This window comes from Penaeus vannamei, chromosome 9 (genome assembly GCF_042767895.1).
Source record: "Penaeus vannamei isolate JL-2024 chromosome 9, ASM4276789v1, whole genome shotgun sequence".
Classification (NCBI taxonomy): Eukaryota; Metazoa; Arthropoda; class Malacostraca; order Decapoda; family Penaeidae; genus Penaeus; species Penaeus vannamei.
Window position 1 is genome coordinate 34991641 of NC_091557.1, and position 23071 is coordinate 35014711.

At 48.2% G+C, this 23071-nt stretch overlaps 1 protein-coding gene across 1 annotated transcript in view; it reads right to left on the minus strand.

Moving 5' to 3' along the window:
- Positions 1–23071, minus strand: part of LOC113799921 (mucin-2-like) — a gene marked incomplete at its 3' end in the record, with an annotated part of 130127 nt that overhangs the window by 88590 nt on the left and 18466 nt on the right. Inside the window, exons 30-31 of the mRNA XM_070125015.1 lie at positions 21166–21272; positions 18579–20901 (exon numbers count right to left, since the gene is read on the minus strand). Of these exons, the coding sequence (XP_069981116.1) occupies positions 18579–20901; positions 21166–21272 (2430 nt within the window). The remainder of the gene's footprint in view (positions 1–18578; positions 20902–21165; positions 21273–23071) is intronic.

A 23071-nucleotide genomic window follows, 5' to 3' on the forward strand; every position in this document is an offset into this window, starting at 1 on the left:
TTGTACTAAAGGCTGCCAGCGTCGTAGTGGTGATAAAACTTGTAGAGCTTGCATTGGCAAATGTAGAGGCTGAATAGAAAAGAAAACAGAAGTAAGAGAGAAATTACAGAAGAAAAGGTGATGTGTTACTAAAAGCAGTAGTTGAAGATGTTGGATTAGCATTGGATTCAGCAGTGAAAGCTGACCCTTCAGTTTTAAATCACATTTCTGTGGAGTTGGAGCACTAGTGGTGGCTACAGGAATTATGGCCACAATTATCATAATTTCCTTGTAGGATTTTTATATTTGTTTGGTAAAAGTTCTGTCATTAACGGAAATAATTCATGATAATCATTCTCAAGTCTGATCATTTTTCAGAGACAATATTTACAATATACATATATATGTTGATATATACTTGGCTTTTCAGTAGTGGTGATGTATACTGGAGTTGTAGTAAAAGCTTCAGCTGTTGTATAATCTGAAACGGAAGCGAAAGCAAGTGTATTGGAGATTCTTTTAGTAGCATAAGCTAAGGTGATGGAGGCAGCTCGTATCGGAGGCGATAGTTTCTGGTGATGAAGTTGTAGACATTAAACATAACAGATGTTAGTATTTAAATTGTAGGAGTGGCGGCTAAAGTAGTTTTAGGTACATGAGTGGTAGTAAAATCTGTAGTTGCAGCTTCATTGGTTGTAGAAGCTGAAGTAGTTGTCAGCATTTCAGTAGAAGGAAAAAATAAAATGGTTTGGAAGCTGAAGTATTTGAAGCTGAAGTTTTAGTAGAAGCTAAAGAGGTTATGGAGGCTGAAGTTGCTGTTGAGACAAAAGTTGTTGTGAATACAGAAGAACTTTAATGGTGCATTAGTAGTAGAAGTGGATGTGGCTATTGGTGCCTCATTTTTGCCAACTGGAGTGATTGTTGGTGCTGTAGTGGTAGTGGAGGCGGACGCAGATGCCCCGGCTTCAGTGTGTGAGAAATTTGGATACAGGTCTGTGGCAGAGGCTGATGTTATAGTTGGTGTGTTAGTGAGGCTAGACCTCTCTGTTTCTCATCCTGAAACACTATTACTGTTTTTCACCTTTCTCGTTAACATCAATCTTGTTATGTGTTGATCCTGTTTGTGCTGATGCCAAATACCAAATAACATTAGCATTCCTAAGTAGGAATTTCTGCATTTCTGAAAAATATCTCCATTTTATATTCTACGCTGTGTTATATCTGTGAAGTGCAGTAATCTAAATGTAGTTAAAAAGTGTGTTCACTTTTTTTGGGGGGGTGGGGGAGGGGGGCAAATATTTACCAGAGCTGCTAGATTTTAGCGATTTTAGCCCTTGTATAGAATATGAGGTTGTAATGGCAGTGAAATGGTTTAAGGGGATCTGGGTAATGGAAGTAGTTGCTGGGGATTCAATGGAAGGGAGGGATGGTGTGGTTAGAGATTTAGTGGTAGTGGAGGCTGATGTGGTTTTTAGGGTTTCAGCCGTAACAGAAGCTTAGGTCATTATTTGGGTTTTAGTGATAGTGGATGCTAAAGTGTATATAAAGGATCCTGTAGTGGTATAAGCTGGTGATTGTTAGGGCTGAAATGCTGAAACTTCAGTATTAGCAGAAGCTTCATTGTCAATGAAGGCTGAAGTGAGCCTTAGGGAATTAGTGCTGGTGAAGGCTGGAGTAGTTGTAGGAGGTGAAGTGGTAGTGAAGGCTGAAGGGGTTATTGGTGTTGGAGATGTGGCGGTAGTGTTTGAGGCTAATATAGTAGTAAAAAATTCAGTGATTTCTGGTGTCTCAGTGGTTGCTTTATATTTAGCAAATGTTTGGACCTCAGTGATGATGAGAACTGAAATGGATGTCATAGGTTGTGGAATGTTCAGTTGTAGTGATAGACGGAGTGTTTATTGTGACTGAATTCGTTATGGATGCATCAGTTGTTGCCAAGGTCTTCGTAGCCGTAGAGAGTAGAATGGCTGTTACAGCTTCAGTGGTTCACAAAGCCTCAGTAGTAGTGGGAAATAATATAGTTGTTTCAATAGTAATTAAGTCCCTAGTGGTTGCGGGGCTTGAAGTGGTTTTCAAGATTCTTTAGTTGGGCTCACAGTGGTAGCTGGAACTGATGTGATTGAAGCACCTTAAGTGACAATGGGGGCTGAAGTTCTTTTGGCTTCAGGCTTGAAGTGTGTTGCTGCTATTGTTGGGGTTTTGGTGATGTGGGTATTGGTTGGTGCTGTTGTACTAGTTAAGGGCAAAGTTGTTGATTATGCTTCTGGCTGAAGTGGAAAAAGAAAGTTTCTGTGGGGGTTGCAGTGGTTGTTGTCATAGTGGAAACAATCATGATTAGCATTATTCTTTTCTCTAAGTGCTATCATTTCATTTCATTTTGAATAATCTTTTATAAATCCTGATCATTAAGGTGTTGTAGGTATATATCCGATGGAATTTAGATCCCTAAATTCATTCAACAATAAATTTTAAGATTTAGAATAATGATTCCCAAGTGGAAAGAAGTTACAGATTTAAGTAGGAGGAATATTTGGCAAAAAAAAGGGGGGGGGGGGATCGTTTCAATATCAGTAAGATATTAGTATGTACTTATTTAAGTGATAACATACTTTACTTTTCCTCTGTAATTTCACTGACTGCTTTAATAGAGGCCTTTTTAGAATTGATTATAAAGATCTCACTACCATTTTTCTGTAAATGCATTGAGTGAAAATAATTGGTTCATTAACTGTTACACTCATCAACGGCATAAGAAGTGTACAAATGAAATAACTTATAAGTAGATTTACATGTACAATATAGGACGTGACTATCATTACTAGAATATTGGAAACCATAGATGTTGATCCAATGATAATAACAAACATATATACCAATAATAATAAAATGCTTTTTATATATTTTCTAAAAGGATCTTAGGAGATACTTACCAGTACTACTAGATATTAGTGTTGTTAGTACTTCAGTGGTTCTTGCAGCTTCAGTGGTAGAGGAGGCTTCTATGCTTGTCAGATCTTCAGTAGTGAACAAGACTGAAGAGGATGTTGAAATTTCAGTGGTTGGGATAAAATTAGTAACAGGGGCTAAAGAAGTTATTGGGTTTTCAGTGGCAGTGGGGGTTATAGTGGCTGTGGCATCTTCAGCGGTGTGTGTCTCACTGGTAATGCTAGCTATTGTGGTTGTTGGATTTTCACTGATTGTTGGGGGCTCAGTAGTTGACACAGATTCAGTAGTTACAGGGACCAAAGTGGTAGTTGCTACTTCAGTGGTTGTTGGATTACCAGGTGTAGAAGAGGCCTCAGTGGTTCTTAGGGTATGAGTTGTAGTGGGAGCTACAGAGGTTGTGGCAGTTTCAGTGGATGTTTGAGCCTCAGTAACAGTAGGTGCTACAGTGGTTGTTTCAGTTTCAGTGATTGTTGGGGCCTCAGTGGTAGTAGGGGCTATAGTGGCTGTGGCAGTTTCAGTGGTTATTGAGTCTTCAGTGGTAGTAGGAGCTATAGTGGTTGTGGCACCTTCAGTGGTTGTTGGGACCTTAGTGGTACTAGGAACTACAGTGGTTGTGGCACCTTCAGTGGTTGTTGGGACCTCAGTGGTAGTAGGAGCTACAGTGGTTGTTGCAGCTATAGTGGTTGTCAGGGCCTCAGTGATAGTAGGAGCTACAGTGGTTGTTTGCGCCCTAGTGGTAGTAGGAGCTACAGTGGCTGTGGTAGCTTCTGTGGTTGTTGGGACCTTAGTGGTAGAAGTACCTACAGTGGCTGTGGCAGTTTCAGTGGTTATTGGGACCTCAATGGTAGTAGGAGCTACATTGGTTGTAATAGTTTCAGTGGTTGTTGGGACCTCAGTGTTAGTAGGAGCTACAGTGGTTGTGGCAGTTTCAGTAGTTATTGAGGCTTCAGTGTTAGTAGGAGCTACAGTGGTTGTTGGGACCTCAGCGATAGTAGGAGCTACAGTGGTTGTGGCAGCTTCAGTGGTTGTTGGGTCCTCAGTGGTAGTAGAAGCTACAGTGGTTGTGATAGTGTCAGTGGTTGTTGGGGCCTCAGTGGTAGTAGGAGCTACAGTGGTTGTGGTAGTTTCAATGGTTGTTGGGACCTCAGTGGTAGTAGTATCTAAAGTGGTTGTGGTAGCTTCTGTGGTTGTTGGGACCGTAGTGGTAGAAGTACCTACAGTGGCTGTGGCAGTTTCAGTGGTTATTGAAGCTTCAGTGATAGTAGGAGCTATAGTGGTTGTGATAGTTTCAGTGGTTGTTGAGACCTCAGTGTTAGTAGGAGCTACAGTGGTTATGGTAGTTTCAGTAGTTATTGAGGCTTCAGTGTTAGTAGGAGCTACAGTAGTTGTGGCAACTTCAGTGGTTGTTGGGGCCTCAGTAGTAGCAGGAGCTACAGTGGTTGTGGCAGTTTCAGTGGTTGATGGGACCTCAGTGGTAGTAGGAGCTACAGTGGTTGTTGGGGCCTCAGTGGTAGTAGAAGCTACAGTGGTTGTTGGGGCCTCAGTGGTAGTAGGAGCTATAGTGATTGTAGCAGCTTCAGTGGTTGTTGGGACCTCAGTGGTAGTAGGAGCTATAGAGGTTGTGGCAGTTTCAGTCGATGTTTGAGCCTCAGTAACAGTAGGTGCTACAGTGGTTGTTTCAGTTTCAGTGGTTGTTGGGGCCTCAGTGGTAGTAGGGGCTACAGTGGCTGTGGCAGTTTCAGTGGTTATTGAGTCTTCAGTGGCAGTAAGAGCTATAGTGGTTGTGGCACCTTCAGTGGTTGTTGGGACCTTAGTGGTAGTAGGAGCTACAGTGGTTGTTGCAGCTATAGTGGTTGTCAGGGCCTCAGTGGTAGTAGGAGCTACAATGGTTGTGGTAGCTTCTGTGGTTGTTGGGACCTTAGTGGTAGAAGTACCTACAGTGGCTGTGGCAGTTTCAGTGGTTATTGGGACCTCAGTGGTAGTAGGAGCTACAGTGGTTGTGGCACCTTCAGTGGTTGTTGGGACCTCAGTGTTAGTAGGAGCTACATTGGTTGTAATAGTTTCAGTGGTTGTTGGGACCTCAGTGTTAGTAGGAGCTACAGTGGTTGTGGCAGTTTCAGTAGTTATTGAGGCTTCAGTGTTAGTAGGAGCTACAGTGGTTGTGGCAGTTTCAGTGGTTGTTGGGACCTCAGCGATAGTAGGAGCTACAGTGGTTGTGGCAGCTTCAGTGGTTGTTGGGTCCTCAGTGGTAGTAGAAGCTACAGTGGTTGTGATAGTGTCAGTGGTTGTTGGGGCCTCAGTGGTAGTAGGAGCTACAGTGGTTGTTGGGGCCTCAGTGGTAGTAGTATCTAAAGTGGTTGTGGTAGCTTCTGTGGTTGTTGGGACCGTAGTGGTAGAAGTACCTACAGTGGCTGTGGCAGTTTCAGTGGTTATTGAAGCTTCAGTGATAGTAGGAGCTATAGTGGTTGTGATAGTTTCAGTGGTTGTTGAGACCTCAGTGTTAGTAGGAGCTACAGTAGTTATGGCAATTTCAGTAGTTATTGAGGCTTCAGTGTTAGTAGGAGCTACAGTGGTTGTGGCAGTTTCAGTGGTTGTTGAGGCTTCAGTGGTAGTAGGAGCTAGAGTGATTATAGCAGCTTCAGTGGTTGTTGCGACCTCAGTGGTAGTAGGAGCTATAGAGGTTGTGGCAGTTTCAGTCGATGTTTGAGCCTCAGTAACAGTAGGTGCTACAGTGGTTGTTTCAGTTTCAGTGGTTGTTGGGGCCTCAGTGGTAGTAGGGGCTACAGTGGCTGTGGCAGTTTCAGTGGTTATTGAGTCTTCAGTGGTAGTAGGAGCTATAGTGGTTGTGGCACCTTCAGTGGTTGTTGGGACCTTAGTGGTAGTAGGAGCTACAGTGGTTGTTGCAGCTATAGTGGTTGTCAGGGCCTCAGTGGTAGTAGGAGCTACAGTGGTTGTGGTAGCTTCTGTGGTTGTTGGGACCTTAGTGGTAGAAGTACCTACAGTGGCTGTGGCAGTTTCAGTGGTTATTGGGACCTCAGTGGTAGTAGGAGCAACAGTGGTTGTGGCACCTTCAGTGGTTGTGGTAGTTTCAGTGGTAGTAGCTAAAGTGGTTGTGGTAGCTTCTGTTGTTGTTGGAACCTTAGTGGTAGAAGTGCCTACAGTGACTGTGGCAGTTTCAGTGGTTATTGAAGCTTCAGTGATAGGAGCTATAGTGGTTGTGGCAGTTTCAGTGGTTGTTGGAGCCTCAGCTACAGTGGCTGTGTTGGTGTCAGTGGTTGTCTGCACCTCAGTGGTAGTAGGAGTTACAGTGGTTGTGGCAGCTTTAGTGGTTATTGGGGCCTCAGTGGTAGTAGGAGCTACACTTCTTGTGGCAGTTTCAGTGGTTGATGGGACTTCAGAGGGAGAAGGAGCTACAGTGGTTGTGGAAGCTTCAGTGGGTGTTAGGGCTTCAGTAGTAGTAGGGGCTATAATGGTTGTGGCAGTTCCAGAGGTTGTTGGGTTCTCTGTGGTAGTAGGAGCTACTGTTGTGGCAGCTTCAGTGGTTGTTGGGACCTCAGTGGTAGTAGGAGCCTTAGTGGTTCTGGTAGTGTTAGTGGTTGTTGTGGCTTCAGTGGTAGTAGGAACTATAGTGGTTGTGACAGCATCTGTTGTTGCTGGGGCCTCAGTGGTAGTAGGGCTGACAGTGGTTATTGCAGTTTCATTGGTTGTTGGGGCCTCAGTGGTAGTAGGAGCTACAGTGGTAGTGGCAGTTTCAGTGGTTTGCACCTCAGTGGTAGTAGGAGCTACAGTGGTTGTGACAGCTTCAGTGGTTGTTGGGGCCTCAGTGTTAGTAGGAACTACAGTGGTTTTGGGAGTTTCAATGGTTGTGGCACCTGTGGTTGTTGGGGCCTCAGTGGTAGTAGGAACTTTAGTGGTTGTGGCACCTTCAGTGGTTGTGGCACCTGTGGTTGTTGGGCGCTCAGTGATAGTAGGGGCTACTTTGGTTGTTGGAGTTTCAGTGGTTGTTGGGGCCTCAGTGGTAGTAGCAGCTACAGTGGTTGTGATAGTTTCAGTGGTTGTTGGGGCTTCAGTGGTAGTAGGAGCTACTGTGGTTGCTGCAGCTTCAGTGGTTGTTGGGGCCTCAGTGGTAGTAGAAGCTACAGTGGTTGTGATAGTTTCAGTGGTTGTTGGGGCTTCAGTGGTAGTAGGAGCTACAGTGGTTGTGGTAGTTTCAGTGGTTGTTGGGGCCTCAGTGGTAGTAGGAGCTACAGTGGTTGTGGCAGCTTCAGTGGTTGTCGGTGCGTCAGTGGTAGTAGGAGCTATAGTGGTTGTGGCAGCTTCAGTGGTTTTTGGGATGTTAGTGGTAGTAGGAGCTGCAGTGGTTGTTACAGTTTCAGTTTTTGTTGGGGCCTCTGTGGTAGTAGGAGCTTCAGTGGTTGTTGGGGCCTCAGTGATAATAGATAGTATAGTAGTTGTGTCAAGGTTTGTGATAGTGGTTTTTGGAGCTTTCGTAGTTGTTTCGCCCTCAGTGGTTGTAGGACGTATAGAGGTTGTTAAAGCTTTATTTCTAGTTTGGGCTAAAGGCGTTGTGGCAGGTTTAATGGTTGTGGCTTCATTTGTCGTTGGGAAGGAAGTGCTTGTGATATGTTTAGTCGTAGTTTGGGACAAAGTGTTATTGGGCATTATGGTGGTTCTCATTGTTGTAGAGATTGTTGGGGTCTTGCTGGCAGTGGTGGCTGAAGTTGTTTTGCCTTCAGTAGTAGTGTAGAGTGAAATAGCTGAAGCTATAGTAGTTTTTGGTGCTTCAGTAGTAATGGAAGAGGAAGGTGGAGTTTCTGTAAAGGCTGCAGTAATTGAAGTTGATGTAGTACTATACATATATACATAGTATATATACACAGTATATATATATATATATATATATATATATATATATATATATTTATTTATTTATTTATTTATATATATATATGTATATATGTATATATATATATATATATATATATATATATATATATATATATAGTATAGTATATATACATAGTACTATTCATATATTTCATCATCAATATTGCTTTTATAATTTGTTTTTCCAGATCACGTTTGTGTTGTGGACATAGTTTAGACTCCTAAAGGTATTCCAGTATACCAACACATAACATGGTCAATATTAAGAACAGGGAGAAATTTCAGATCTAAGCAAATTAGAAGATTTGGAGAATGAACTAAGGAAGAATATGTTTGGTGCTTCAATAAATAAATCAAATACCTATTTTTTTCCTGTATAAAGGTAAAGAAAAATATTCCTTAGTTTCCTCCTGTGGGATGATTTAAATATCATTTCCCTTCTTCAGAAAACACCAAAGGAATGTGCTTTATTAGCTATTCTGCTTGCAAAAAAGTATGAAAATGAAATTAAATAGCCTCACCTTTTCAATACGAAATGTCAAGGGAATAAATAAGGACAACCTAGGATTACAAAGGGACAAATAAAACCTAGAACATTGAGAACAACAGACGTTATATAAAAACGCTTGTGATAATAAGGTGCAGCTTGTAAATACTTTAAAGCAATTCTCGTACTTACCACTACTGGTAGATTTTACTGGCGTTTGGGCTTCAGTTGTGGTGGAGGATACTGTGCTTGTCAGGCGTACAGAAGTTGTCAGGGCCTCAGTGGTTGTGGCAGCTTCCGTTGTTATTGCGGCCTCAGTGGTTGTGGCAGCTTCCGTGGTTGTTGGAGTCTTAGTAGTTGTGGCAGCTACCGTGGTTGTTGGAGCCTCAGTGGTTGTGGTACCTTCCGTAGTTGGAGCCTCAGTGGTTGTGGCAGCTTCCGTGGTTGTTGGAGCCTCAGTGGTTGTGGCAGCTTCCGTGGTTGTTAGAGCCTCAGTGGTTGTGGCAGCTTCCGTGGTTGTTAGAACCTCAGTGGTTGTGGCAGCTTCCGTGGTTGTTAGAGCCTCAGTGGTTGTGGCAGCTTCCGTGGCTGTTGGAACCTCAGTGGTTGTGGCATTTTCCGTGGTTGTTGGAGCCTCAGTGGTTGTGGCAGCTTCCGTGGTTGTTAGAGCCTCAGTGGTTGTGGCAGCTTCCGTGGTTGTTAGAGTCACAGTGGTTATGGCAGCTTCCATGGTTGTTGGAGCCTCAGTGGTTGTGGCAGCTTCCGTGGTTGTTGGAACCTCAGTGGTTGTGGCAGCTTCCGTGGTTGTTGGAACCTCAGTGGTTGTGGCAGCTTCCGTGGTTATTGGAGCCTCAGTGGTTGTGGCAGCTTCCGTGGTTGTTGGAGCCTCAATGGTTGTGGCAGCTTCCGTGGTTGTTGGAACCTCATTGGTTGTGGCACCTTCCGTGGTTGTAAGAGCCTCAGTGGTTGTGGCAGCTTCCGTGGTTGTTGGAGCCTCGGTGGTTGTGGCAGCTTCCGTGGTTGTTGGAGCCTCAGTGGTTGTGGCAGTTTCCGTGGTTGTTAGAGCCTCAGTGGTTGTGGCAGCTTCCGTGGTTGTTGGAGCCTCAGTGGTTGTGGCAGCTTCCGCGGTTGTTAGTGCCTCAGTGGTTGTGGCAGCTTCCGTGGTTGTTGGAGCCTCAGTGGTTGTGGCAGCTTCCGTGGTTGTTGGAGCCTCAGTGGTTGTGGCAGCTTCCGTGGTTGTTAGAGCCTCAGTGGTTGTGGCAGCTTCCGTGGTTGTTGGAGCCTCAGTGCTTGTGGCAGCTTCCGTGGTTGTTGGAGCCTCAGTGGTTGTGGCAGCTTCCGTGGTTGTTGGAGCCTCAGTGGTTGTGGCAGCTTCCGTGGTTGTAAGAGCTTCAGTGGTTGTGGCAGCTTCCGTGGTTGTTGGAGCCTCAGTGGTTGTGGCAGCTTCCGTGGTTGTTAGAGCCTCAGTGGTTGTGGCAGCTTCCGTGGTTGTTGGAGCCTCAGTGGTTGTGGCAGCTTCCGTGGTTGTTGGAGCCTCAGTGGTTGTGGCAGCTTCCGTGGTTGTTGGAGCCTCAGTGGTTGTGGCAGCTTCCGTGGTTGTTGGAACCTCAGTGGTTGTGGCAGCTTCCGTGGTTGTTGGAGCCTCAGTGGTTGTGGCAGCTTCCGTGGTTGTTGGAGCCTCAGTGGTTGTGGCAGCTTCCGTGGTTGTTGGAGCCTCAGTGGTTGTGGCAGCTTCCGTGGTTGTTAGAGCCTCAGTGGTTGTGGCAGCTTCCGTGGTTGTTGGAGCCTCAGTGGTTGTGGCAGCTTCCGTGGTTGTTAGAGCCTCAGTGGTTGTGGCAGCTTCCGTGGTTGTTGGAGCCTCAGTGGTTGTGGCAGCTTCCGTGGTTGTTGGAACCTCAGTGGTTGTGGCAGCTTCCGTGGTTGTTAGAGCCTTGGTGGTTGTGGCAGCTTCCGTGGTTGTTGGAGCCTCAGTGGTTGTGGCAGCTTCCGTGGTTGTTAGAGCCTCAGTGGTTGTGGCAGCTTCCGTGGTTGTTGGAGCCTCAGTGGTTCTGGCAGCTTCCGTGGTTGTTGAAACCTCAGTGGTTGTGGCAGCTTCCGTGGTTGTTGGAGCCTCAGTGGTTGTGGCAGCTTCCGTGGTTGTTGGAGCCTCAGTGGTTGTGGCAGCTTCCGTGGTTGTTGGAGCCTCAGTGGTTGTGGCAGCTTCCGTGGTTGTTGGAGCCTCAGTGGTTGTGGCAGCTTCCGTGGTTGTTGGAGCCTCAGTGGTTGTGGCAGCTTCCGTGGTTGTTAGAGCCTCAGTGGTTGTGGCAGCTTCCGTGGTTGTTGGAGCCTCAGTGGTTGTGGCAGCTTCCGTGGTTGTTGGAACCTCAGTGGTTGTGGCAGCTTCCGTGGTTGTTAGAGCCTCAGTGGTTGTGGCAGCTTCCGTGGTTGTTGGAGCCTCAGTGCTTGTGGCAGCTTCCGTGGTTGTTGGAGCCTCAGTGGTTGTGGCAGCTTCCGTGGTTGTTAGAGCCTCAGTGGTTGTGGCAGATTCCGTGGTTGTTGGAACCTCAGTGGTTGTGGCAGCTTCCGTGGTTGTTGGAGCCTCAGTGGTTGTGGCAGCTTCCGTGGTTGTTGGAGCCTCAGTGGTTGTGGCAGCTTCCGTGGTTGTTGGAGCCTCAGTGGTTGTGGCAGCTTCCGTGGTTGTTGGAACCTCAGTGGTTGTGGCAGCTTCCGTGGTTGTTAGAGCCTCAGTGGTTGTGGCAGCTTCCGTGGTTGTTGGAGCCTCAGTGGTTGTGGCAGCTTCCGTGGTTGTTGGAGCCTCAGTGGTTGTGGCAGCTTCCGTGGTTGTTGGAACCTCAGTGGTTGTGGCAGCTTCCGCGGTTGTTAGAGCCTCAGTGGTTGTGGCAGCTTCCGTGGTTGTTGGAGTCTCAGTGGTTGTGGCAGCTTCCGTGGTTGTTGGAACCTCAGTGGTTGTGGCAGCTTCCGTGGTTGTTGGAACCTCAGTGGTTGTGGCAGCTTCCGTGGTTGTTAGAGCCTCAGTGGTTGTGGCAGCTTCCGTGGTTGTTGGAGCCTCAGTGGTTGTGGCAGCTTCCGTGGTTGTTGGAGCCTCAGTGGTTGTGGCAGCTTCCGTGGTTGTTGGAACCTCAGTGGTTGTGGCAGCTTCCGTGGTTGTTGGAGCATCAGTAGTTGTGGCAGCTTCCGTGGTTGTTAGAGCCTCAGTGGTTGTGGCAGCTTCCGTGGTTGTTGGAGCCTTGGTGGTTGTGGCAGCTTCCGTGGTTGTTGGAACCTCAGTGGTTGTGGCAGCTTCCGCGGTTGTTGGAGCCTCAGTGGTTGTGACAGCTTCCGTGGTTTTTGGAGCCTCAGTGGTTGTGGCAGCTTCCGAGGTTGTTGGGGCCTCAGTGGTTGTGGCAGCTTCCGTGGTTGTTGGAGCCTCAGTGGTTGTGGCAGCTTCCGTGGTTGTTGGAGCATCAGTGGTTGTGGCAGCTTCCGTGGTTGTTGAAGCTTCAGTGATTGTGGCAGATTCCGTGGTTGTTGGAGCCTCAGTGGTTGTGGCAGCTTCCGTGGTTGTTGGAGCCTCAGTGATTGTGGCAGCTTCCGTGGTTGTTGGAGCCTCAGTGGTTGTGGTTGTTAGAACCTCAGTGGTTGTGGCAGCTTCCGTGGTTGTTGGAACCTCAGTGGTTGTGGCAGCTTCCGTGGTTGTTAGAGCCTCAGTGGTTGTGGCAGCTTCCGTGGTTGTTGGAGCCTCAGTGGTTGTGGCAGCTTCCGTGGTTGTTGGAGCCTCAGTGGTTGTGGCAGCTTCCGTGGTTGTTAGAGCCTCAGTGGTTGTGGCAGCTTCCGTGGTTGTTGGAGCCTCAGTGGTTGTGGCAGCTTCCGTGGTTGTTGGAGCCTCAGTGGTTGTGGCAGCTTCCGTGGTTGTTGGAGCCTCAGTGGTTGTGGCAGCTTCCGTGGTTGTTGGAGCCTCAGTGGTTGTGGCAGCTTCCGTGGTTGTTGGAGCTTCAGTGGTTGTGGCAGCTTCCGTGGTTGTTGGAGCCTCAGTGGTTGTGGCAGCTTCCGTGGTTGTTAGAGCCTCAGTGGTTGTGGCAGCTTCCGTGGTTGTTGGAGCCTCAGTGGTTGTAGCAGCTTCCGTGGTTGGACCGTCAGTGGTTGTGGCAGCTTCCGTGGTTGTTAGAGCCTCAGTGGTTGTGGCAGCTTCCGTGGTTGTTGGAGCCTCAGTGGTTGTGGCAGCTTCCGTGGTTGTTGGAGCCTCAGTGGTTGTAGCAGCTTCCGTGGTTGGAGCGTCAGTGGTTGTGGCAGCCTCCGTGGTTGTTGGAGCCTCAGTGGTTGTGGCACCTTCCGTGGTTGTTGGAGCCTCAGTGGTTGTGGCAGCTTCCGTGGTTGGAGCGTCAGTGGTTGTGGCAGCTTCCGTGGTTGTTGGAGCCTCGGTGGTTGTGGCAGCTTTCGTGGTTGTTGGAGCGTCAGTGGTTGTGGCAGCTTCCGTGGTTGTTGGAGCATCAGTGGTTGTGGCAGCTTCCGTGGTTGTTGGAGCCTCAGTGGTTGTGGCAGCTTCCGTGGTTGTTAGAGCCTCAGTGGTTGTGGCAGCTTCCGTGGTTGTTGGAGCCTCAGTGGTTGTGGCAGCTTCCGTGGTTGTTGGAGCGTCAGTGGTTGTGGCAGCTTCCATGGTTTTTAGAGCCTCAGTGGTTGTGGCACCTTCCGTGGTTGTTGGAGCCTCAGTGGTTGTAGCAGCTTCCGTGGTTGTTGGAGCCTCAGTGGTTGTGGCAGCTTCCGTGGTTGTTGGAGCCTCAGTGGTTGTGGCAGCTTCCGTGGTTGTTGGAGCCTCAGGGGTTGTGACAGCTTCCGTGGTTGTTAGAGCCTCAGTGGTTGTGGCAGCTTCCGTGGTTGTTGGAGCCTCAGTGGTTGTGGCAGCTTCCGTGGTTGTTGGAGCCTCAGTGGTTGTGGCAGCTTCCGTGGTTGTTGGAGCCTCAGTGGTTGTGGCAGCTTCCGTGGTTGTTGGAGCCTCAGTAGTTGTGGCAGCTTCCGTGGTTGTTGGAGCCTTGGTGGTTGCGGCAGCTTCCGTGGTTGTTAGAACCTCAGTGGTTGTGACAGCTTCCGTGGTTGTTGGAGCCTCAGTGCTTGTGGCAGCTTCCGTGGTTGTTGGAGCCTTGGTGGTTGTAGCAGCTTCCGTGGTTGTTAGAGCCTCAGTGGTTGTGGCAGCTTCCGTGGTTGTTGGAGCCTCAGTGGTTGTGGCAGCTTCCGTGGTTGTTAGAGCCTCAGTGGTTGTGGCAGCTTCCGTGGTTGTTAGAGCCTCTGTGGTTGTGGCAGCTTCCGTGGTTGTTGGGGCCTCAGTGGTTGTGGCAGCTTCCGTGGTTGTTGGAGCCTCAGTGGTTGTGGCAGCTTCCGTGGTTGTTGGAGCCTCAGTGGTTGTGGCAGCTTCCGTGGTTGTTAGAGCCTCAGTGGTTGTGGCAGCTTCCGTGGTTGTTGGAACCTCAGTGGTTGTGGCAGCTTCCGTGGTTGTTGGAGCCTCAGTGGTTGTGGCAGATTCCGTGGATGTTGGAGCCTCTGTAGTTGTGGCAGCTTCCGTGGTTGTTGGAGCGTCTGTGGTTGTGGCAGCTTCCGTGGTTGTTGGAGCCTCAGTGGTTGTGGCAGCTTCCGTGGTTGTTGGAACCTCAGTGGTTGTGGCAGCTTCCGTGGTTGTTGGAGCCTCAGTGGTTATGGCAGCTACCGTGGTTGTTGAAACCTCAGTGGTTGTGGCAGCTTCCGTGGTTGTTGGAGCGTCTGTGGTTGTGGCAGCTTTCGTGGTTGTTGGAGCCTCAGTGGTTGTGGCAGCTTCCGTGGTTGTTGGAGCCTCAGTGGTTGTGGCAGCTTCCGTGGTTGTTGGAGCCTCAGTGGTTGTGGCAGCTTCCGTGGTTGTTGGAGCATCAGTGGTTGTGGCAGCCTCCGTGGTTGTTGGAGCCTCAGTGGTTGTGGCAGCTTCCGTGGTTGTTAGACCCTCAGTGGTTGTGGCAGCTTCCGTGGTTGTTGGAGCATCAGTGGTTGTGGCAGCTTCCGTGGTTGTTGGAGCCTCCGTGGTTGTTGGAGCCTCAGTGGTTGTGGCAGCTTCCGTGGTTGTTGGAGCCTCAGTGGTTGTGGCAGCTTCCGTGGTTGTTAGAGCCTCAGTGGTTGTGGCAGCTTCCGTGGTTGTTAGAGCCTCTGTGGTTGTGGCAGCTTCCGTGGTTGTTGGGGCCTCAGTGGTTGTGGCAGCTTCCGTGGTTGTTAGAGCCTCAGTGGTTGTGGCAGCTTCCGTGGTTGTTGGAGCCTCAGTGGTTGTGGCAGCTTCCGTGGTTGTTGGAGCGTCTGTGGTTGTGGCAGCTCTCGTGGTTGTTAGAGCCTCAGTGGTTGTGGCAGCTTCCGTGGTTGTTGGAGCCTCAGTGGTTGTGGCAGCTTCAGTGGTTGTTGGAGCTTCAGTGGTTGTGGCAGCTTCCGTGGTTGTTAGAGCCTCAGTGGTTGTGGCAGCTTCCGTGGTTGTTGGAGTCTCAGTGGTTGTGGCAGCTTCCGTGGTTGTTAGAGCCTCAGTGGTTGTGGCAGCTTCCGTGGTTGTTAGAGCCTCAGTGGTTGTGGCAGCTTCCGTGGTTGTTGGAGCCTCAGTGGTTGTGGCAGATTCCGTGGATGTTGGAGCCTCTGTAGTTGTGGCAGCTTCCGTGGTTGTTGGAGCGTCTGTGGTTGTGGCAGCGTCCGTGGTTGTTGGAGCCTCAGTGGTTGTGGCAGCATCCGTGGTTGTTGGAGCTTCAGAGGTTGTGGCAGCTTCCGTGGTTGTTGGAGCCTCAGTGGTTGTGGCAGCTTCCGTGGTTGTTGAAACCTCAGTGGTTGTGGCAGCTTCCGTGGTTGTTGGAGCGTCTGTGGTTGTGGCAGCTTTCGTGGTTGTTAGAGCCTCAGTGGTTGTGGCAGCTTCCGTGGTTGTTGGAGCCTCAGTGGTTGTGGCAGCTTCAGTGGTTGTTGGAGCTTCAGTGGTTGTGGCAGCCTCCGTGGTTGTTGGAGCCTCAGTGGTTGTGGCAGCTTCCGTGGTTGTTGGAGCCTCAGTGGTTGTGGCAGCTTCCGTGGTTGTTGGAGCCTCAGTGGTTGTGGCAGCTTCCGTGGTTGTTGGAGCATCAGTGGTTGTGGCAGCTTCCGTGGTTGTGGCAGCTTCCGTGGTTGTGGCAGCTTCCGTGGTTGTTGGAGCCTCAGTGGTTGTGGCAGCTTCCGTGGTTGTTGGAGCCTCAGTGGTTGTGGCAGCTTCCGTGGTTGTGGCAGCTTTCGTGGTTGTTGGAGCCTCAGTGGTTGTGGCAGCTTCCGTGGTTGTTAGACCCTCAGTGGTTGTGGCAGCTTCCGTGGTTGTTGGAGCATCAGTGGTTGTGGCAGCTTCCGTGGTTGTTGGAGCCTCAGTGGTTGTGGCAGCTTCCGTGGTTGTTGGAGCTTCAGTGGTTGTGGCAGCCTCCGTGGTTGTTGGAGCCTCAGTGGTTGTGGCAGCTTCCGTGGTTGTTAGAGCCTCAGTGGTTGTGGCAGCTTCCGTGGTTGTTGGAGCCTCAGTGGTTGTGGCAGCTTCCGTGGTTGTTGGAGCCTCAGTGGTTGTGGCAGCTTCCCTGGTTGTGGCAGCTTCCGTGGTTGTTAGAACCTCAGTGGTTGTGGCAGCTTCCGTAGTTGTTATAGCCTCAGTGGTTGTAGCAGCTTCCGTGGTTGTTGGAGCCTCAGTGGTTTGGGCAGCTTCCGTGGTTGTTGCAGCCTCAGTGGTTGTGACAGCTTCCGTGGTTGTTGGAGCCTCAGTGGTTGTGGCAGCTTCCGAGGATGTTGGAGCTTCAGTGGTTGTGGCATCTTCCGTAGTTGTTGGAGCCGCAGTGGTTGTGGCAGCTTCCGTGGTTGTTAGAGCCTCAGTGGTTGTGGCAGCTTCCGTGGTTGTTAGAGCCTCAGTGGTTGTGGCAGCTTCCGTGGTTGTTAGAGCCTCAGTGGTTGTGGCAGCATCCGTGGTTGTTGGAGCCTCAGTGGTTGTGGCAGCTTCCGTGGTTGTTGGAGTATCAGTGGTTGTGGCAGCTTCTGTGGTTGTTAGAGCCTCAGTGATTGTGGCAGCTTCCGTGGTTGTTGGAGCCTCAGTGGTTGTGGCAGCTTCCGAGGTTGTTGGAGCCTCAGTGGTTGTGGCAACTTCCGTGGTTGTTGGAGCCTTGGTGGTTGTGGCAGCTTCCGTGGTTGTTAGAGCCTCAGTGGTTGTGGCAGCTCTCGTGGTTGTTGGAGCTTTGGTGGTTGTGGCAGCTTCCGTGGTTGTTAAAACCTCTGTAGTTGTGGCAGCTTCCGTGGTTGTTGGAGCCTCTGTAGTTGTGGCAGCTTCCGTGGTTGTTAGAGCCTCAGTGGTTGTGGCAGCTTCTGTGGTTGTTGGAGCCTCAGTGGTTGTGGCAGCTTCTGTTGTTGTTGGAGCCTCAGTGGTTGTGGCAGCTTCCGTGGTTGTTGGAGCCTCAGTGGTTGTGGCAGCTTCCGTGGTTGTTGGAGCTTCAGTGGTTGTGGCAGCTTCCGTGGTTGTTGAAGCCTCTGTAGTTGTGGCAGCTTCCGTGGTTGTTATAGTCTCAGTGGTTGTGGCAGCTTCCGTGGTTGTTGGAGCCTTTGTGGTTGTAGGAGCTTCCGTGGTTGTTGGGGCCTCAGTGGTTGTGGCAGCTTTCGTGGTTGTTGGAGCTTCTTTAGTTGTGGCAGCTTCCGTGGTTGTTGAAATCTCTGTGGTTGTGGCAGCTTCCGTGGTTGTTGGAGCCTCAGTGGTTGTGGCAGCTTCTGTGGTTGTTGGAGCTTCAGTGGTTGTGGCAGCTTCCGTGGTTGTTGGAGCGTCAGTGGTTGTGGCAGCTTCCGTGGTTGTTGAAGCCTCTGTAGTTGTGTCAGTTTCTGTGGTTGTTGGAGCCACATTGGTTGTGGCAGCTTTCGTGGTTGTTGGAGCCTCAGAGGTTGTGGCAACTTCTGTGGTTGCTGGAGCCTCAGTGGTTGTGGCAGCTTCTGTGGTCGTTGGAGCCTCTGTGGTTGTGGCAGCTTCCGAAGTTGTTGAAACCTCAGAGGTTGTGGCAGTGGCAGCTTTAGTGGTAGTTAGAACCTCAGTGGTTGTAGTATCTTCTGTGGTTGTTTGGTCCTCAGTGGTACTATGATCTCTAGTGGTTGTTAGGCCCTCAGTAGTAGTAGGTTCTACTGTGGTTGTTATCTGGACCTCAGTGGTTGTAGCAATTTCACTCGTTGTTATGACCTCAGTGGTTGTTTTAACTTCATTGGTTGTTGGTTCCTCAGTGGTAGTAAAAATGGCAGTAGTTGTTTCAGCTCTTTTGGTTGTAGGAGCTGTAGTAGTTGTTGCGTCTTTAATTGTTGTTGCATCAGTTGTTGTTTGCCAATCGGTGGTCGAAGGACTTACAGTGGTTGTTAGGGCTTTGGTTGAAGTTGGTGCCTTAGTGTTAGTGGTGGAAGAAGTAGTTGTCACTGTTATAGTTGTTGGGGTCTTGCTGGCAGTGGTGGCCGAAGTTGTTGTTTGGGCTTCATCGGTAGTGTAGAGTGAAATAGTTGAAACTGAAGTGGTTTTTTCAGTAGTAGTAGAGACTGAAGTGGATGTGGAAGGTGAAGGAGTTTCTGTAAGGGCTGCAGTGATTGAAGTTGATGTTATAGTAAATATGATGTTGGGTAGCATTATTGTCTTTCTCAACCTAATTGTTATTATTACATCAATATTTACTTCTACTGTTTGTTATTTCCTGATCATGTATGCAGTGGACATGGACCAGAAATATTTTAGATTCCTGTATTAAAATAAATAAATAAATAAACAAATGAAAAATAATAAAATAAAATAAAATATTTAAAACACTTTGGGGGAAATTACAGATTTAAACAATTCAAAGGAATGGTTGACAAAGAAGGAATCCATTGGATATATCAGGCGCTTATATATATATATATATATATATATATATATATATATATATATATATATATATATATATATATATATATATATATATATATATATATATCGAATACCAGTATGTCCTCGTATTAAAATGAAAGCATTCCTTGGTTTTCTCCTGTAGTTGATATGAAGAGTAGAGGTAATGTAAGGATTACATTACCAGCTTTTTCCAGTAAGGTAATTTGCTTCATTAGCCGTAACACTCGTATGAAATCAAATGCATTTATAAATGGTCATTAATAGCGGGAAGGAATTTCGGCAGAATTAAGGCAGCCTAGGACTGCGCAGGTATAATTCAAACCTAAAACATTCAAAACGTCAGATATATACCAATACTTGCCACAACAAAGTGCATTTTATGTATACTGCAAAACGTTTTGTAAAAAAAATACTTACCAGTACTGGTAGATTTTCTTGTAGTTTCTGTTTCAGTTGAAGTGGAGGCTACTGTGCTTGTCACGCGTTCAGTAGTTGCAATGGCATCAGTGGTTGTGATAGCTTCAGTGGTTGTTGGGGCCTCAGTGGTAGTAGGAGCTACAGAAGTCGTGGCAGTTTCAGTGGTTGTTAGAGTTGCAGTGGTTGTAGGGGCTTCAGTGGTTGTGGCGGCTTCAGTGGTTATTGGAGCCTCAGTGGTAGTAGGAGCTACAGTAGTTGTGGCAGTTTCGGTGGTTGTTGGAGCTGCAGTGGTTGTTGGGGCCTCAGTGGTAGTAGGAGCCTTAGTGGTAGTAGGAGCCTCAGTGGTTGTTGGGGCCTCAGTGGTAGTAGGAGCCTCAGTGGTTGTTGGAGCCTCAGTGGTAGTAGGAGCCTCAGTGGTAGTAGGAGCCTCAGTGGTAGTAGGAGCCTCAGTGGTAGTAGGAGCCTCAGTGGTAGTAGGAGCCTCAGTAGTTGTTGGGGCCTCAGTAGTTGTTGGGGCCTCAGTAGTTGTTGGGGCCTCAGTGGTAGTAGGAGCCTCAGTAGTTGTTGGGGCCTCAGTAGTTGTTGGGGCCTCAGTAGTTGTTGGGGCCTCAGTGGTAGTAGGAGCCTCAGTGGTTGTTGGGGCCTCAGTGGTAGTAGGAGCCTCAGTGGTTGTTGGGGCCTCAGTGGTTGTTGGGGCCTTAGTGGTTGTTGGGGCCTCAGTGGTAGTAGGAGCCTCAGTGGTTGTTGGGGCGTCAGTGGTTGTTGGGGCTTCAGTGGTAGTAGGAGCCTCAGTGGTTGTTGGGGCGTCAGTGGTTGTTGGGGCCTCAGTGGTAGTAGGAGCCTCAGTGGTTGTCGGGGCCTCAGTGGTTGTTGGGGCCTCAGTGGTAGTAGGAGCCTGAGTGGTTGTTGGGGCCTCAGTGGTTGTTGGGGCCTCAGTGGTAGTAGGAGCCTCAGTGGTTGTCGGGGCCTCAGTGGTTGTTGGGGCCTCAGTGGTTGTTGGGGCCTCAGTGGTTGTTGGAGCCTCAGTGGTTGTTGAGGCCTCAGTGGTTGATGGGGCCTCAGTGGTAGTAGGAGCCTCAGTGGTTGTTGGGGCTTCAGTGGTAGTAGGAGCCTCTGTGGTTGTTGGGGCCTCAGTGGTAGTAGGAGCCTCAGTGGTTGTTGGGGCCTCAGTGGTTGTTGGGGCCTCAGTGGTTGTTGGGGCTTCAGTGGTAGTAGGAGCCCCAGTGGTAGTAGGAGCCTCAGTGGTAGTAGGAGCTTCAGTGGTTGTTGGGGCTTCAGTGGTAGTAGGAGCCTCAGTGGTAGTAGGAGCCTCAGTGGTAGTAGGAGCTTCAGTGGTTGTTGGGGCCTCAGTGGTAGTAGGAGCCTCAGTGGTTGTTGGGGCCTCAGTGGTAGTAGGAGCCTCAGTGGTTGTTGGGGCCTCAGTGGTTGTTGGGGCTTCAGTGGTAGTAGGAGCCTCAGTGGTAGTAGGAGCCTCAGTGGTAGTAGGAGCCTCAGTGGTAGTAGGAGCTTCAGTGGTTGTTGGGGCTTCGGTGGTAGTAGGAGCCTCAGTGGTAGTAGGAGCCTCAGTGGTAGTAGGAGCCTCAGTGGTAGTAGGAGCTTCTGTGGTTGTTGGGGCCTCAGTGGTAGTAGGAGCCTCAGTGGTTGTTGGGGCCTCAGTGGTAGTTGGAGCTGTAGTAGTTGTGGCAGCTTCAGTGGTTGTCGGAGCTTCAGTGGTTGTTGGGGCCTCAGTGGTTGTTGGGGCCTCAGTGGTAGTAGGAGCCTCAGTGGTTGTTGGGGCCTCAGTAGTAGTAGGAGCCTCAGTGGTTGTTGGGGCCTCAGTGGTAGTAGGAGCCTCAGTGGTTGTTGGGGCCTCAGTGGTAGTTGGAGCTGCAGTAGTTGTGGCAGCTTCAGTGGTTGTCGGAGCTTCAGTGGTTGTTGGGACCTCAGTGGTAGTAGGAGCCTGAGTGGTTGTTGGGGCCTCAGTAGTAGTAGGAGCCTGAGTGGTTGTTGGGGCCTCAGTGGTAGTAGGAGCCTCAGTGGTTGTTGGGGCCTCAGTGGTAGTAGGAGCCTCAGTGGTTGTTGGGGCCTCAGTGGTAGTAGAAGCCTCAGTGGTTGTTGGGCCATCAGTGGTAGTAGGAGCCTCAGTGGTAGTTGGAGCTGCAGTAGTTGTGGCAGCTTCAGTGGTTGTTGGGGCGTCAGTGGTTGTTGGGGCCTCAGTGGTAGTAGGAGCCTCAGTGGTTGTTGGGGCGTCAGTGGTAGTAGGCGCCTCAGTGGTTGTTGGGGCCTCAGTGGTTGTTGGGGCCTCAGTGGTAGTTGGGGCCTCAGTGGTTGTTGGGGCCTCAGTGGTTGTTGGGGCCTCAGTGGTAGTAGGAGCCTCAGTGGTTGTTGGGGCTTCAGTGGTAGTAGGAGCCTCAGTAGTTGTTGGGGCCTCAGTAGTTGTTGGGGCCTCAGTGGTAGTAGGAGCCTCAGTGGTAGTAGGAGCCTCAGTGGTTGTTGGGGCCTCAGTAGTAGTAGGAGCCTCAGTGGTTGTTGGGGCCTCAGTGGTAGTAGGAGCCTCAGTGGTTGTTGGGGCCTCAGTGGTTGTCGGAGCTTCAGTGGTTGTTGGGGCCTCAGTGGTTGTTGGGGCCTCAGTGGTAGTAGGAGCTTCAGTGGTTGTTGGGGCGTCAGTGGTTGTAGGAGCTTCAGTGGTCGAGGAGATAATGGTTGATGTTGATGCTATGAGAGAAGAAAAGGATGAACTTTGTCAATATATTTTGTATATAAACACACACGCATGTATGTCATCATATATGAATAGAATTTACATATTTGCATACATCCATATAAGTATACTGACGTATATACATAATTATATCCACACACACACATTTACATATATGTAGATATATGTATGCGTGTACGTACACAGAAACACATTATCTATTTGTGTATGTAAATGTGTACATACACAGAAACACACACTGATACGTGAATTTATATATAAACATATATGTCGTATTGTAAAGGAATCGACATGGAAAGCAACGAACTCTAGTGAAGTTGCGGGACCAGCCTGAGGCGGAGTGCCTTAGGGGGGTTAGATATCACCTAGACGCGAGGGGAGGCGGATCGCTAATTGACTGCGATGGACTCAAACACGTCTTTCGGTAAGGGCTTGTGCACGATTTGTGATTCTTGTGACTGCAGTGACTCTACGAGCAGGTGTAATATCTCAATGTGTATATTTTACTTGATTACATATAATTGATTTGGGTATTTGATATCTTTAAGGTTCTGTTCAGACAGGGTAACATGAATTCAGAAAATTTTAGTTAGAACCGTAAGCTTTGTTATACTTATATTTCTTAACTGATAAGTAATTTACAGCTATATGATATATATACATACCCCCCCCCCCCCTCTTCCTCTCCCTCCAGACACACACATATATATAAGCTATGTTGAAAAGATGTGATGATTTTCAGGTTCACTATTAGGGATGTAAATTTTAAATACGTATTTATAAGATATATTTTAATACATATCTATATCTACCAAAACACATTTGTGTGTGTGTGTATGGATGTATGTATATATCCTATCATAAATATATACATAAGTTTATATTTGCACCCAGTATAGAAATGTATTTATAAGTGCATGCTCATTTCTTTGATTCGATGACCGGCATACCGTTATTGTCAACTAGGCGTTCATAAAACGGTTGCCTCTTCTTTAACGAGCTGTGGTTAGCTTTTGCGTTCAAGAATTTCGTACATTGGACAAAGAGCGACCGAGATGGTTTAATCCGTCTCTCTTAGACCAAAGAAACTACGAACTCCTTGGACTCTTTTCCAACACCTGGGATTGGCGTCCCGGGTTTTGGCGCCGCGTTCGCTACTTTACGTCATCGTTTAAACTCCGCCCACATGAGCCTGAAAACCAGCCTGAAATCCGGTACTAGAAGCACATCGTGTGTTTTGAGCTTATTTTATCACTAGAAAAGCCTAGCCACGCTCATATTTAGAATATGAATATATTTATATATTCTAAATAAGCTTTTATTTTGTATATAGTTAATAGCGTGTATGTGTATAAAGACTGAACATGTGGCATTGATATCAGTGAACATTATAATTTTAAGAGAAATCTTGTAAAATGAATCAAGTTAAATTAAAGTTTCATTTAAAGCTTATATATATATATATATATATATATATATATATATATATATATATATATATATATATATATATATATATACATATATATATATATATATATATATATATATATATATATATATATATGTATGTATGTATGTATATGTATACACACACACTGCCATAAGTAAGGAAAAGGCTTTCTTCATAACGTGTGATAACCAAAAAAACTGTGATGACCAATTTCCTTAGTTTATAGTCCTTGTGCTCATCTGTTTATAGTGAAAAAAGAAAGGTATTGTCCTTATTTTCTTGTAAAGAAGCACATTTAACATGGCATTACTACCCAAGAGAACTAAATGAGAGACAGGC